Consider the following 13,948-nt stretch of genomic DNA (forward strand, 5'->3'; position numbering starts at 1 on the left):
TGCCAGGGTGTTGTTCCAAGTGATGGCTTAAATGCCCGATGCTGCATACCAGCAGTTGCATAGGAAGGTTTCCCCTGCTTTGCAGTTTGCCTGGTGATTTATGCTGAGAAGGCAAGAGAATGGATCATACCCTTGCACATCCTGAGGGCTGGGGCTGGGGTTCACCACTGTAGGGTGCAGGGGTTTCTCCCCTCTGTTTGCCATCAATCCCCACCCTACAGACACATCCCTGAAAGATCAGGCGCCCTCCAGCCAGCCCCGTCCCCATCCACCCGCCATGACCCCGACAGCCACCGGCTCCATAGGCCCCTCGCGCAGGACAGGTAACATCATGCCCTGCTGAGCTTGGCCGTGCCGGGATTAAAGAGCAGAATCTCAACGCTCCCCTCTGAGCCAAGAGCCCAAGGCCTGACCTCTGCTATCACATACCCCAGTGTCGAGTGGCTCCCATGAGTTCAACAACCAACAGCCAAATCCAGCCCAAAGGCCATGGTGAGGGGAGCAGACAGCAGGAAGAAGAGAGGCTGCGGGGGATTTTCCACCTCACAGAGGTTCCCAGCTTGGGGGTCACAGCCCCCCCCCACCCCCAGACTGGATCCCAGCCAGATCCTGGCTTGATGGATGGGTGATCTCAGGGCGTGCGAGGTCATGCCGATGGGGGCGAAGCGTGTGGATCTAGCCGGCTTTCGAAACCCCCGGCACCAGTGGTGATGGAACAGTGTTTTATAGTGGGGGCGCTGAAGGTGGAAACCATGTGTTTGAGTTGTTATTACTACTTCCAGCCAGGGGGTACGGCAGCACCCCGAGTTCCAGCACCTATGGCCCGAAGCAGGTAGCCCACCAGAACCATTTGGAAAGGCCGTTACCGAACGCAGTGGCCGGCGACCATCCTGTGTGGTGTGGCATTGGGATGGCTGGGAGCCCGCAGCCCTGGAGAGAGGCCGGAGCTGGGGCAAATGGCCGTCGCTCGGAAATTGTTTCCTAAGAGGCCGTGTGCGAAAGGTGCCCAATAGAAGCAGACAGCCAATTAATCTCCCCCTCATTTCGGAAACGTTCAGGAAGAAATAGTCCAGCGGCTGCCTTCGGGTCGTGGCTGACGGCGCAGGCACGGAGCACACCCATCCAGAAGACAAATTGCAGGCCCATCGCGCTTCGAGAAAGCAAACCAAAAGGCAAAAAGAATGATCAGCAGAGGAAAACGTTGCATTTGAGACTGTCCTGTGCCAGCGATCCTGCCGGCCCCCTGTATTCTTTTAGCACAAGTGCGGGTAGCGGGACGCCTGCATTCTGTTCCAGCCACCGGGAGGGGAGTGGTGTGTAGTGGTTAGAACAGGGGATTGGGAGATAGGACTCCTGGGAGGGGAGGCTAATGTGTTAGAGCAGAGAGGGAAGGCACCTAGGTTCTACTCCCAAGCAGGATTCGCTGGGTGACATGGAGAGAAAAGGTGGGTGAGGGAATATCTTGGATTGGCCGATCTTCTCTTGGTGGAAGAGGGTGATTGTGACGAACTGGGACTGTTCTTACTGTGGTCTGTGAATGCTGACAGGGGAGTGTGGCTGGGATAGTCTGCATTGCGGGATGGGAGTCTGCCCGAAGGCGCATACCTGAGTGTGTAACATGAGAACCCAGGAAGGGGTTGAAGGCCAGGTGATACCTTGGCCCGGGAAACTGAACAAAGGCTGTGGGAGGGGTCGCTGAAGGCAGAGTCGTGGAAGCTGGGTGGTGAGATGGTGGGGAGGCAGAGATTGCTCTGACCTCCCAAGGGGGGCTGGGATGCCCTGGGACCCCAAGATGGACCTAACTGAGGGGGTCCTGTTGTCTGTGCCTGCAAGACCTGTCTTGGACTGTATTCCTGTCATCCAAATAAACCTTCTGCTTTACTGGCTGGCTGAGTCTCATGGTGAATCGCAGGAGGCCGGGGGCGCAGGGCCCTGAGTCCCCCAATACTCCGTGACAACTGGTGGCAGCGGCGGGATCTACTGCACCCCGTGGACGGCGCTTCCTGCAGTAAGTGACTGGGGAGCAGTAAAATGAAGGGGGATTGACGGGGACCAGGTGTGCTGAAGAGTGAGAGAGAGACGGTTATTACCCCTGGGAGTGTGTGACCAGCGAGAAGGACTTTTGCAGTAACAGGGTCCCCCGGGGGGATCGCAGCGAGTGGTCCAGGGGCGGAGGAGTCTGCAGCTCGACCCTGGCAGAGAGGTGGTGACCTCGAGAAGGGCTGGCACACTAGGGGTCCCCCTGGGAACTGTGGGGAGCTGTGAGCACACAGGCCGGTGAGTGGCCAGCAGGAAGATGTATGCCAAGCGGCTTAAGAGCGACCTGGTGGAGCTGTGCAAGCAGAGGGGGCTGCGCATTGGGAGGCTCACCAAAGAACAGCTCATTGCCCGGCTGGAGGCGGAAGATCGCGCGAATGAACTGATCCCTGTGTCTCAGGGAAGCAGCCTGGCAAATGCAGCGCAGGCACCAGAGTCTGTCCCAGCTGGGAGTGGTCAGCCGGCTGCTGAGGGCTTCCCGAGACCCCTCCTTCCTATGCCTAGGGGAAGGGTGGGGAGGAGCCCAGCAAATACCGAAGGCGCCGTGACCCCCCCGGCCAGCAGGGGATCCTCCCGGCGAAGCTCGCCGGCCAGCAGAGGATCCTCCCGGCGACGTTCGGCATCCGTGGAGCGGAATTGGCTGGAATGGGAGAAAGAGCTAAAACTGAGAGAGCTGGAGGAGAAAGAGAGACAGAGACAGCATGAACAGGAGGAGAAAGAGAGACAGAGACAGCATGAAGAGAGACAGCGTCAGCATGAACTGGAACTGGCGAGATTGAAGGGCAGCGAACCCCCGGCTGTGGTGAGTGAGGGGGGACCCAGGACTGCACGGAGCTTTGATAAGTGCATCCTGGCCCCACGCAAGGAGGGGGAGGACATGGATGACTTCCTGGAGGCCTTTGAGATGGCCTGCGAGCTGCACCGGGTTGATCCCACGGACAGACTCTGGGTCCTTACCCCCTTACTGGACCCCAAAGCCGTGGCATTGTACCGCCAACTGGAAGAGGCAGAGAAAGGGGACTACGAACTATTCAAAAAGGCCCTGCTACGTGAGTTTGGGCTGACTCCTGAGATGTACCGGGAAAGGTTCCGGAGTCAGGATAAAACCCCGGAGATCTCATATCTGCAACTAGCCGTCCGCATGGAAGGATACGCCAGCAAGTGGGCTGATGGGGCCCAGACGAAGGAGGACCTGGTCAAACTGCTGGTACTGGAGCAACTGTATGAGCGGTGCCCATCCGACCTGAGGCTGTGGTTGGTGGACAGAAAGCCAGAGAACCCGCGACATGCAGGCCGGCTGGCCGATGAGTTTGTAAAGAGCCGGTCAGGAGATAACAGGGAGGAGTCCCAAAGGAACAGTCCCACCACAACGCAGAGAGAGAGTCATCATGGGACCTCCCCGTGGGAAAATACAAAAAAAACCCATCAAAGGGGAACATCCGGCGTCAGGACCATCCGACCCACTCAAGGGGACCCATGGGACATGGGCTGCTACCACTGTGGCCAAAAAGGCCACATACGGGCCCAGTGCCCCAGGCTCAGGGACAAACTGAGCAGACCGAACCCACAGAGGGTTAACTGGGTAGAGACCCAGCCCGGCGAGAGGCAGCATTCCCAGGGAAGGGGGGCTGGCGGAGTACCACCTGCTAAGGAGGGAGGAGAGCTCCGGGCCAGCTCCTCTAGGGGGCTGGATGCTCCAGACTCAGGGTTTTTGGTTTATACGGTAGGCGCGGGGCTGTCCCTCCGGAGAGAGTACCTTGTTCCCCTGGAGGTGGATGGGAGGAAGGTCAATGGATACTGGGATACGGGCGCAGACGTGACGCTGGCCCGGCCCGAGGTGGTGGCCCCAGATCAGGTGGTGCCCAACACCTACCTGACCCTGACGGGGGTGGGCGGAACACCAGTCAAAGTGCCCGTGGCAAGGGTACACCTGAAGTGGGGGGCCAAGGAGGGCCCCAAGGATGTGGGGGTACACCCGTATTTTCCCACTGAGGTATTGATGGGGGGGGGACCTGGAGAACTGGCCAAGCAACCCCCAAAGGGCACTGGTTGTGACCCGCAGTCAGAGCCGGCGAGGGGCACTGCGCCCTGGCCTTGGGGGGGGTGCCTTGCCTGAGGCGCAGGACCCTAACCTGGTGGGGAGGGAACGCCCAGGGACACGGCTCAGGGAGGCTGCAGCTTCAGACCCAGCGGGCGAGAAAGAGCAGGTGGCCATCCCTGTCCCAGCTGCTGAGTTCCAGGCCGAGTTGCAGAGAGATCCCTCCTTGCGGAAGATAAGGGACCTGGCCGACCTCAATGCGGTACAGACCATGGGACGAGGTGGCCGGAAAAGGTTCCTGTGGGAGAAGGGGTTCCTGTACCGAGAATGGGCTCCCCCAGGGAAAATGGAGTCAGGGGGGATCAGGAGGCAGCTGGTGGTACCCCAGAAGTATCGCCGCCAGCTGCTGTGCCGGGCCCATGACATTCCCCTCTCAGGGCACCAGGGAACCTGGCGTACCCAGCAGAGGCTGCTACGGAGCTTTTACTGGCCTGGGGTCTTTGTTACTGTCCGACAGTACTGCGGATCCTGTGACCCCTGTCAGAGGGGGAGGAAGGCCTGGGACAAGGGGAAAACAGCTTTAGGACCCTTGCCCAGCATAAAGGATCCTTTCCGGAGGGTGGCCAAGGTTAAAAGGGCGGCTCTAAACCAAGAGAGCCCAAAGCACAGACCTCCAGACTGGAGCGCTGGGAGAAGACCACAGCCCAGTTGGAGCCCCAGAGGTATGGGGGTGGGGAAAGGGCACGGGCCGCATAAACCTTCCCACATGCGAACTGCGAGTGCCATCAAGCACCCCCGACCGAAGGGGGGGCGTGAAACTGGAGGAGCCTGGTGTAATTCTCACCAAGGAATGAGAGGGATGCGGGGGCATCCATGGGAACGGGGGTAGGTTCGAACTTCCCCGGGTCACTGGCTAAAGTGACCCTGCTCAGTTCGGTCTCGAAGGGGGGAGATGTGACGAACTGGGACTGTTCTTACTGTGGTCTGTGAATGCTGACAGGGGAGTGTGGCTGGGATAGTCTGCATTGCGGGCTGGGAGTCTGCCCGAAGGCGCATACCTGAGTGTGTAACATGAGAACCCAGGAAGGGGTTGAAGGCCAGGTGATACCTTGGCCTGGGAAACTGAACAAAGGCTGTGGGAGGGGTCGCTGAAGGCAGAGTCGTGGAAGCTGGGTGGTGAGATGGTGAGGAGGCAGAGATTGCTCTGACCTCCCAAGGGGGGCTGGGATGCCCTGGGACCCCAAGATGGACCTAACTGAGGGGGGTCCCTGTTGTCTGTGCCTGCAAGACCTGTCTTGGACTGTATTCCTGTCATCCAAATAAACCTTCTGCTTTACTGGCTGGCTGAGAGTCATGGTGAATCGCAGGAGGCCGGGGGCGCAGGGCCCTGAGTCCCCCCAATACTCCGTGACAGTGATATGATTGAATTTTCTCACCTGTTCAAACTTACCTCAGAGCGATTCTTCAACTCAGAAGAACAGGGGAGAAAATCAAATGATTCCAACCTCACTCACTAGCAGAAGCTGGTCCAATACAAGATATTCCCTCCCCCAACCTTGTCTCCCTCGTACCCGGCTACACCAACCCTGCAAACAACAACATGTGACCTTGAGAAGGTCGCTTCTGGCGAAGGTTTTATCTCCCAGCTGCAGTCCTAGTAAGTAAGACCTTGGTTACACTTTACACTGTATAACTATATTGGTTAGGAAGGGTTGGTTTTTTTTTTTTTAACCTGAAATAATTATACAGGGGAGAGCCCTCGTGTGGACATAGTTATATTAGTGTAAAGGTACCTTATACGGATACAGCTTATTCCCCGTCCTGTATGCAAATAGTTATGTGCTATGTGTACATTCACACTAGGGTCTTTGTACCATTTTAACTCGCCTGCATGCAGTGCTCTTTTCTAGTGTAGACAAGGCCTGCGTGTCTCTGGGTCTCTGCTTTGTCATCTGTAAAGTGGGGGAAATAGAACTGGCTGAGAATTTTTGACCCAAACTTTATTTTTTTGGTGAAAGATGAAGATTTGGATCAGCTGAAACATTTCACAAATTTGCATTGAGTTTGGCGAACCGTTTTGGTTTAAAAAAAAAAGTCAAAACGTTTTGTTTGAACATTTTCTTAACCAAAAAATGGACTTTTGGATTCAAAATTTTCTTTAAAAACATTTTCAAAATAAAAGTAAAGGGAAAAGAAGCTGGAAACCGAATGACATTTTTTCGACTTTTTGATTTGCCCAAAATTCCCCAACATTTTGGTTTGGGGTCGGCCCAAAATGATTTTTCCCCCCAGGACTCCTAGCGAGCCAAAAAATCCATTATTCGTGCAGCAGTAAGTGATAAAAATACTTATCTACTGTCACAGAGCCTTAAATTGCACCTAGGAGTCTGGTGGCACCACAGACTAACACGGCTACCCCCTGATACTTAAATTGCACCTAGCATGAAGGAAGAATAATACTGGGGTCCTGCAAACGAGACCGTCCTTTCTCCTTTGGTGGAGGACGGAAAGGATCAGCAGGACGGAGGAGTTGTTTATTATCATTCTTTCTTTATTTTATTACTGACGTTTTCTGTTGAAACTGAACGATTCAAGAGGTTGAAGTAGCGTTTGTGAGGCCAGGTCTGGCCTGGACCCTCACAAAACTGAGCGGACATTTTCCCCACAGACCATTTCAGTTTTGACAAAACCCCAAATTTTTCCTTTTGGAAAAATGTTCATGCAGTTAATTCCTGCCAGCTCTGACTCTGTGCAGAGACGTTAGTTCCAAAGCGCCATCCTGGGATGGGGAATCCTGGGCTCAGAGAGCCGCCCCAGCCACCCAGGACCCCAAATTTGCAGTTTCTCATTTTCAGGCCTCATGGGAGAGTTTGCACATTATTGTGGGGGAAGGGGAGAGTCAGGGAGGTACCACCCTGATGCTCATCCTAATGTGAACCCAACCTCTTACCTGACTGCCCTGGCCAGGGCCTGCTCCTTCCTGTCCTCACAACTGAAGCAGTTAAATGGCCCATCACACCCTCTCTGCTCCACAGTTTATCAGATTTTCTCCTCTCCCCCAGTTTAGCCTGGGCACCGTCTCGGAAGCTTTCTCTGGTCTCTGCTGCAGAGAAATCCCTGCGGATGCTCATGCCACCTCCCCAACCTTGTCACGTCCTAGCACAGAGAGCACTTAGCTGTGGCAGGAGAAATGGGGATATGGGGGGGGGGGGTTACAGTCCTCAGAAATAACAGGCCTCGGCTAGTGAAATTCATGCTCTGTCAGAGCCTCTCCTGCTCCTCTGAGTCACGGGGAGCTGGAGCGGTTCGCCTGGGAATGGATCCAGAGATTATGGAACTGGCACTCTGCCAGGAGAGGGGCCCACGTTACATACGGGGAAACTGAGGCAAGGTGGGGTAGGGGAGGTGCCTTGCCCAAAGTCACCGGGGAAGTCAGTGGCAGAGCTGGAAATAGAACCCAGGAGTCCTGATTCCCCCTCCCCTTTTCTAACCACCCTCCCTCTAAACGCCGGGGACGGAACCCAGGAGTCCTCTTTCACTTGAGCTCTAACCAGTATCATGACGGGGGGGGGGGAGACTTTCTGGTTTGATATCCATGGGCGTGAGGGACCCTTTTCAGGGATGCTGTCTGAGTCCGTGGTCCCAGCTTTGCCTGTGGGTTGTAACATTTCACATCTGGTGTCTATGTTTTTTCCCCAATCCCAAGCCCTATTTTTAAAACTGGCATGTTGGAAAGTTTGACTTTTATATTTAGCCAAAGTTCCATCCCGTGCTTACTCCCCGAGCTCTGTCGCTGCCTTTGGTGCCCAGCGGCTGCTGACAATATTATTTCAGCCCAAATATTTGTCCACTAAATCATGTGCACAATTACGGCGATGACCCTGGACGAGAGCGATCTATTTTTAATGCCTGCTCTTGGTGTGTACCATGCAGGGAATAATGCGGAATGCCGCCAAACCGTTAAGAAAAACCAACCCCTCCAAGCAATTCTCACCACACCCACAGCTGGCGTCAGACCATCTCAAATCTAGGTTTTGTAAGAGACCCCAGCTCTTGATCCTTTTAGAAAATGGTTTTCTAATTAGTAATAATTCCGTTTGTGTATTTCATTGCTGGTTCATTTCTATAGCGACTCAGGCTCGGTGCTTTGGGGATGGGGCTGTCTTTCAGTTTTGTTTGTACAGCACCGAGCGCGATTGGATTCTGGGCTGTGACAAATAAATAACAGCAATATTAACCAAACTAGGTAGGGAGTGAAATGCGAACTGCCCCTTTAAGAAGAAGGAGGGGGCACTTGGCGCGGGGCCTTTCCAGGGGCCAGTGTGCAGGGTGTACTGCTGTGGGGAGTGATTGGCACGGAGCTGGGGGACGAGGACTCAGCTTCGCCATTGAAGTCCGCGGAGCTTTGCTGCTTTGCACCAGCTGGGGGGCTGGACGACTCAGGGGTCGGCAATGCGCTACGGAGCCTTTCGCTGCGACGTGGCGGGTTCAAATCCAGGCCGGGCTGGGAGGGGGCAAAAGCCAGCTCCAGCTAAAACCTCTTTGGGCAGCCCCTGGGTGCAGTGAGTTTGGCGGGACTCAGCCCGCGAGTCAGGGAGGGCTGCTGACGTTCTGGAAAGCTGCGGGCAGGGTTGAAGAGGTCAGGCTGGGCTCACTTCTGCCCCCTGCAGCGGTCCCTCTATCCTAGGGACGAGGGAGGATCACGCCAGGGGCCGGTTTGCAGGGGGAGTTTGTGATCCATGCCACGCACTCCTGTGGCTGAACAGAAGCCGGGATGTCCATCTGGCACCTCGTCCCAGCTCCAGGGGGCTAGTGCAGCCGCCACCTCTTCATCCACTGGGGGTGACCCAGCGGACGGAGCGAGAGCTGGCGAAGGGCTACGAGCATCGGCCAGGCAGGTTGGACCCAAGTGATTGCTGGAAAGAAAGGGTGGAGGCTGCTTTGAAGTAGGGCTGTGGGAAAGGGGTTGGGGAGCGGGAGACACTGTGGGTCAAGGCGAGCGAGGAGCATGTGATGGAGCAGGTGGATTAGGGGAAGGGCCGGTTAACTCCCTCTGAGCAGGAGAAGAGTGGGGATCTCATTTGGAGCAGCACGGCCTTCTGCTCCTACACTGGCTTTCATCTGGGGAACGGAGGCCAATGCCGATTCCGAAGGGAGAGCGCCCTGCTGTCACCCACAGCTCCCCCGACCACCACGCTGGGGCAGCGGGGTCAATGCTGAGTCACCAGCACACAGCCTGCGTCACCTGTGGCTGTCTCGCACCCTGGCCTGACCCTGCTGAGCTTGGGAGGTCTGCCGGAGATCACAGCTGGAGATGGGGTCACTGGAAAAGACACCTCTCCTGAGCCAGCGTGTTCTGCTGACTCATGTGCTGGGGAGGGCAAGTGGGCCCGGGGAGACAGAAAGCAAGAGAGGTTTCCTGGCACTGATTACTCCTGGGTACGGAGCCGCCGGCTGCATCCAACCCCCCGTCCCCATAGCACCAACAAAACACCGTCTCTCTTTTCTGCCTGTCTCTCTCTCCTTTCCATGTGGAGGGCAGGGGCTTGCTCGCTCGCCTTCCGCGCGCTCCTCATGGCCTGTGAATGCTGATGAGAGTAGTGCTGGGCCTCTCCCTGGTCACGGTTCGCTCTCTGCTCTGTCTCATAGCCTGTGGGTTTTGGAGTATTTGCTTTTACACTGGCCGTTCCACAGGGGCAGCGGGTGCCTCTGATGGACCGCGCGGGAGGTGACGTGAACTGGGTTTGAACATCAAATGGGTTTCTTCCATGAACAGCCGAAGCGAGGGGTCTTTGCATCTTCCGGAGACTAAAGAGGCCGTAAGCGGAGAAGACAGAGAGGATACCTGGGCATGCTGAGGTTCTGTAGGGGAGTGTACACACAAATGTGTGTGAGATTGGCCCCAGGCTCATGTGTGCCCGTGTGTGACCAGAATGTGTGTGAGATCAGCACCAGGCCGGGGTGCGTGACCACCGCTCGGTCTCTGGGACCGTGTGTGCACAGGGCCGCATCAACACAGAGAGAAACTAGGCACGTGTCTAGGTCCCAAATTTGGGTGGGATCGGGGGCAAAATATGGGGAGGGGGGTGGTTGTTTTTTTAAACTGCTCCCGTAGTTATTTCGGTCGTCTGCCCCCGGATCGCAGGCAGCCTGCCCTTTGTCACTGGCAAGCACGCCACCGAACGCCCCGAATTTCCTGTGCTCGGTAATTCAGCGTGTCTAGGGGCTGCGTATGCGGGAGCATCGATTCCCCCGCGGTCTCTCCCAGTGTCAGATTCCAAGGCAGCATGACAAGGTAATTTTTGCTTGATTTCCTCCTTCCCCCCGTTTAAAGCAACTCCGCTCCCCAGCCCTGTAATTACCCCGACAGTGCTGCATGGAGGGTGGGTTCCACTGGCAGCGTTCTGGCGGCGGGCGGGGGGAGAGCGGCGTGCCGGGGGCACGAATGCCGGGGTTGTAATTATCTCAGGCAGCCATGTCACTCCCACTTGGCTGGAAGGAGCTCAGTGCCTCCAGAGGGCTCTGGGGCAGCATTCAGCAGGTCCGGGTGGGTGCAGACAGACAGCAGCGTGCAGGGAGGCGCTGGCATAGCTGTGTGGTTCCTTGGCTCCATGCTGCCTGCCCACTAGGGCTAAGTGCTGGTTGAGTTGCAAGTGGGAATGAGAGAAAGAGAGAACCTACATTTGCCTAACGTGTGTGTGTGTGTGTGTGTGTGTGTGTGTGTGTGTGTGTGTGTGGTTGTTTGCACCTATCTCTGTGTGTGTTACTATGTGCATCTACAGCAGTGCCTGTGTGTGAGAATGCATGTGATTACAAGTTGTGTATGTGTGTGAGAGAGAGAGCATGTGTGTATGATTTTGAGTGTGTGTGTTGTCTGCATTGTGTCAGATGGCGTGTGCGCCTCTACGCTGGAAACTAGAACCGGGCAACTTTTTTCGACCGCAACTTTTTTTTTTTCCCCAGTGCAAAATGCAGGTTCGGCGACGCCGGAATGTTTTGTGAATTTGCCAAATGGTTTCAGTGGAAAAGAAACCTTAAAAAAATCTGCAAAACTCCAAATGCTGCAATTCGATCATTCAAAATGACTTTCCATTTTGAAGTTTCCTTTGCTGTTGTTAAAAAATCGAAACCATTTTAAAATGCTCAAAATCAAAGCAAAACATTTCGTTCAACCCAAAGCAATGACCCTTTTACTTTCGATTTGCAAAAAATGTGAAACTTTTCATTTGCAGTTTGACCCCAGATGATTTCCCCCCCCAATTTTTTTCAGTGTTGCCAGCGAAGCGAGACTCCGTCAGGCACACAGCACTAGTGGGGATGACACTGCGGGATTACCCCATTCTCCTGGGGTAGGAGTTTTTGGCCCAGGGAAAATCTGATCTACCCCACTCTTTTGGGCCTGCTTTGCTGTCTCTGAACCCACCTCCTGGGTTTTAATGAACTTCCCCGTAACTGGCACCCTGTGTTTGTCTCATCCCAGATCCTTCGGAGACAAGTCTTAGGTCCGTCCCCCTCAGCCCCCAATCCCTGGGCCAGAACAAAACATTTCCACTCCTGCCGCCTCCCTTGTCTTTGTTCTTGTGATCCTTGTTCATTATTTTCTGTTCAGATAAGCAGTGTAGCTCTCAAGGGCCCTGGAGAAATGAGTCTCCAAGCTCTGGATAGAGAGGAGATTTTGTTCCATCTGCCACCTGGTGGCAAGAAACTGGGGAGAGCCAATTTACCAGGGAGTTCTTGGCTGGAGTAATCCCATGCCAGGCAGGAGTGAGGTGGGGATGCTCTCTGAGCCCTCCTGTCACACTGCTGGGTCTTCTCTGCTAAGCCGAGCCAGGCCCGGTCAGTAGTTGGATGGGAGACCAACACAGAAAATACAAGTGGTGCAGGAGCTCCTGGTGTTGAAGGATCGCTCCTGACTGGTTGCTATGCAGCTTCAGATGGTGCCTTTCAGATGAACTGTGCAGCCAACCCGTTGTCACGAAGGATTCCTGTTGCTCTGTTTAAGCAGGTGGTGCGCTGCACCCTAGAGGTGGCTGCATTTCAGTGGTCGGTGGTGGGATCCCTGTATGTCTGCTTTGGGGCGAGGCCTGCTCCTACTGTGGGGTTCATCTCTGGAGATGAGCTCCTCCGCACAGTGGTTTGTGCAGAGCTTGAAAGAAGCAAAGTGCTGTAGAGGGCTAAATATTACTTACTCAGACTCGGATTGCTTCTTCTCTCGCTATATCAGTCACCCTCCAGGAGCTGGGGCTGCCTCTGAGGCCCCAGCCAGCGCCCACGCACAGATCCACGGGTGACCAGATCCAGCTCTCTCTGTGCCAATACTCACCCGCTCCAGAGTCAACAGCCGGCGGTGCCAGCCTGCCCTCTAACCCCTCCCTGCTCCCAGCCACTCCGGTGGATTTTACAAGTGTGGCTGGGTGTCGGCGGGTGAGTTCGCACCAGCTGCATGCTTTTAAAAGGCCTTGTTGCCTGTGGTCCTGGGAAATCGCACCCCCCCCTTTTGTTTTTAACTAGCCTGCAGCTGTTCCATGCAGGAGTTTGGTGGCCGACTTGCTTGCAGGTGCTTTGTGCAGATCTTTGTAACTCTCAGCTCTGCAGTGGGCCAGCTGAGCTGTGTGCATGCTCTGCAGAGAGCTGCCTTCGGAGATGGCCTTTACATGTTGGTGCAAAACCTACATTAGCCCCTACCAGGTCTGTCTGTCTAGCCAGTCAGCGTATCCAGATTGTGTGTAGGTGCTCATCATATCACCTTAGCCACAGAGGGATATGCTTTTTTCTATCAATACCTGAGTTGAACACGTAGCTGCAAGGCACAGTAGAAAATAGAGACCAGACATAAAAGAAAGTTGGAGAACACTGTACAGCTGGTCTCTATTCTCCAGTATGCACGGCAGTTAAGTGCTACACTTGGAATTGGCCAGGTGCCCAGACACTTAGAGACAGTCCGACCCGCAGTACTGTATCTTTTGTATACACGTCCACACCTGTATCTCACTGCATTTAGAACTGGGCTGAGGAGGTCTCTCAGGAGCTGTGGGGCTCTTCAGATAGACGAGGTATGGGAAAGAGTTCTGTGTAGGGTTACCGTATTCAAACATTTAAAAAAGAGGACACTCCAGGGGGCCCCTGCCCCAACCCCACCCCTTCCCCGCCCCCATTCCAACCCCTTCCCCAAAGTCTCTGCCCCAACTCTGCCCCCTCCTCTGAGCACCCTGCATTCCCCCTCCTCCCTCCCGCTCTGATCTTGGTTGGGGGTTGCTAAGTGCTTCCCTGCTCCCCACTCGCCCTGCAGCCCCTGCACCCCCCCCCGCCCCTGCAGCCTCTGTGCCCCCTGCGCCCCCCGCCCCTGCAGCCTCTGTGCCCCCTGCGCCCCCTGCCCCTGCAGCCTCTGTGCCCCCTGCTCCCCACTCGCCCTGCAGCCTCTGCGCTCCCCACCTGCCCTGCCCCTGCAGCCTCTATGCCCCCACCTGCCCTACTCCTCCTCGCCCTGCAGCCTCTGCACCCCCCCACCTGCCCTGCTCCCCCGCTCCCCCGGCAGAGGGAGAGCTGTGGGCTCCACGTGGAGCCAAACACTGTGCCGTGCTGCTCTGCTGGGGAGGAGGGAGCGCGGGAGAGGGAGGGACTCTGGCTGCTAGAGGCCCCAGTGGCTGCGAGTGGCTTTCAATCAGGCCCAGCCGTCCAATCAGCCACGCCGCACTCTGCATGAGGGGAAGGGGGAAATCCCGGCCATTTCTACTTTATTAGAAATCCCCCCCGATGGCCATTTAAAGCTGAAAAAGCCGGACATGTCCGGGGAAACCCGGACTGATGGTAACCCTAGTTCTGGCAGGGAGCTTTGCGGCAGGGAGCACATAGCGCCTCCGGGGATTGGGACCT

The 13,948-nt window shown here is 55.8% G+C and overlaps 1 protein-coding gene across 8 annotated transcripts in view; it reads left to right on the forward strand.

The window, feature by feature from the left end:
- Positions 1–13,948, forward strand: part of KCNN1 (potassium calcium-activated channel subfamily N member 1) — a 75,647-nt gene that overhangs the window by 27,936 nt on the left and 33,763 nt on the right. The window contains exon 1 of one of the 8 annotated variants that reach the window (XM_042861945.2): positions 5,845–8,973. The exons of 6 other annotated variants lie outside the window; for them this stretch is intronic. In XM_042861945.2, the coding sequence (XP_042717879.1) occupies positions 8,815–8,973 (159 nt within the window). In that variant the 5' untranslated portion in view covers positions 5,845–8,814. Of the gene's footprint in view, positions 1–5,844; positions 8,974–9,030; positions 10,371–13,948 lie in introns of those variants that run through there. One more of the 8 variants, XM_065578114.1, reaches the window with a different exon arrangement.

This window comes from Chrysemys picta, chromosome 25, assembly GCF_011386835.1.
Source record: "Chrysemys picta bellii isolate R12L10 chromosome 25, ASM1138683v2, whole genome shotgun sequence".
NCBI lineage: Eukaryota > Metazoa > Chordata > Testudines > Emydidae > Chrysemys > Chrysemys picta.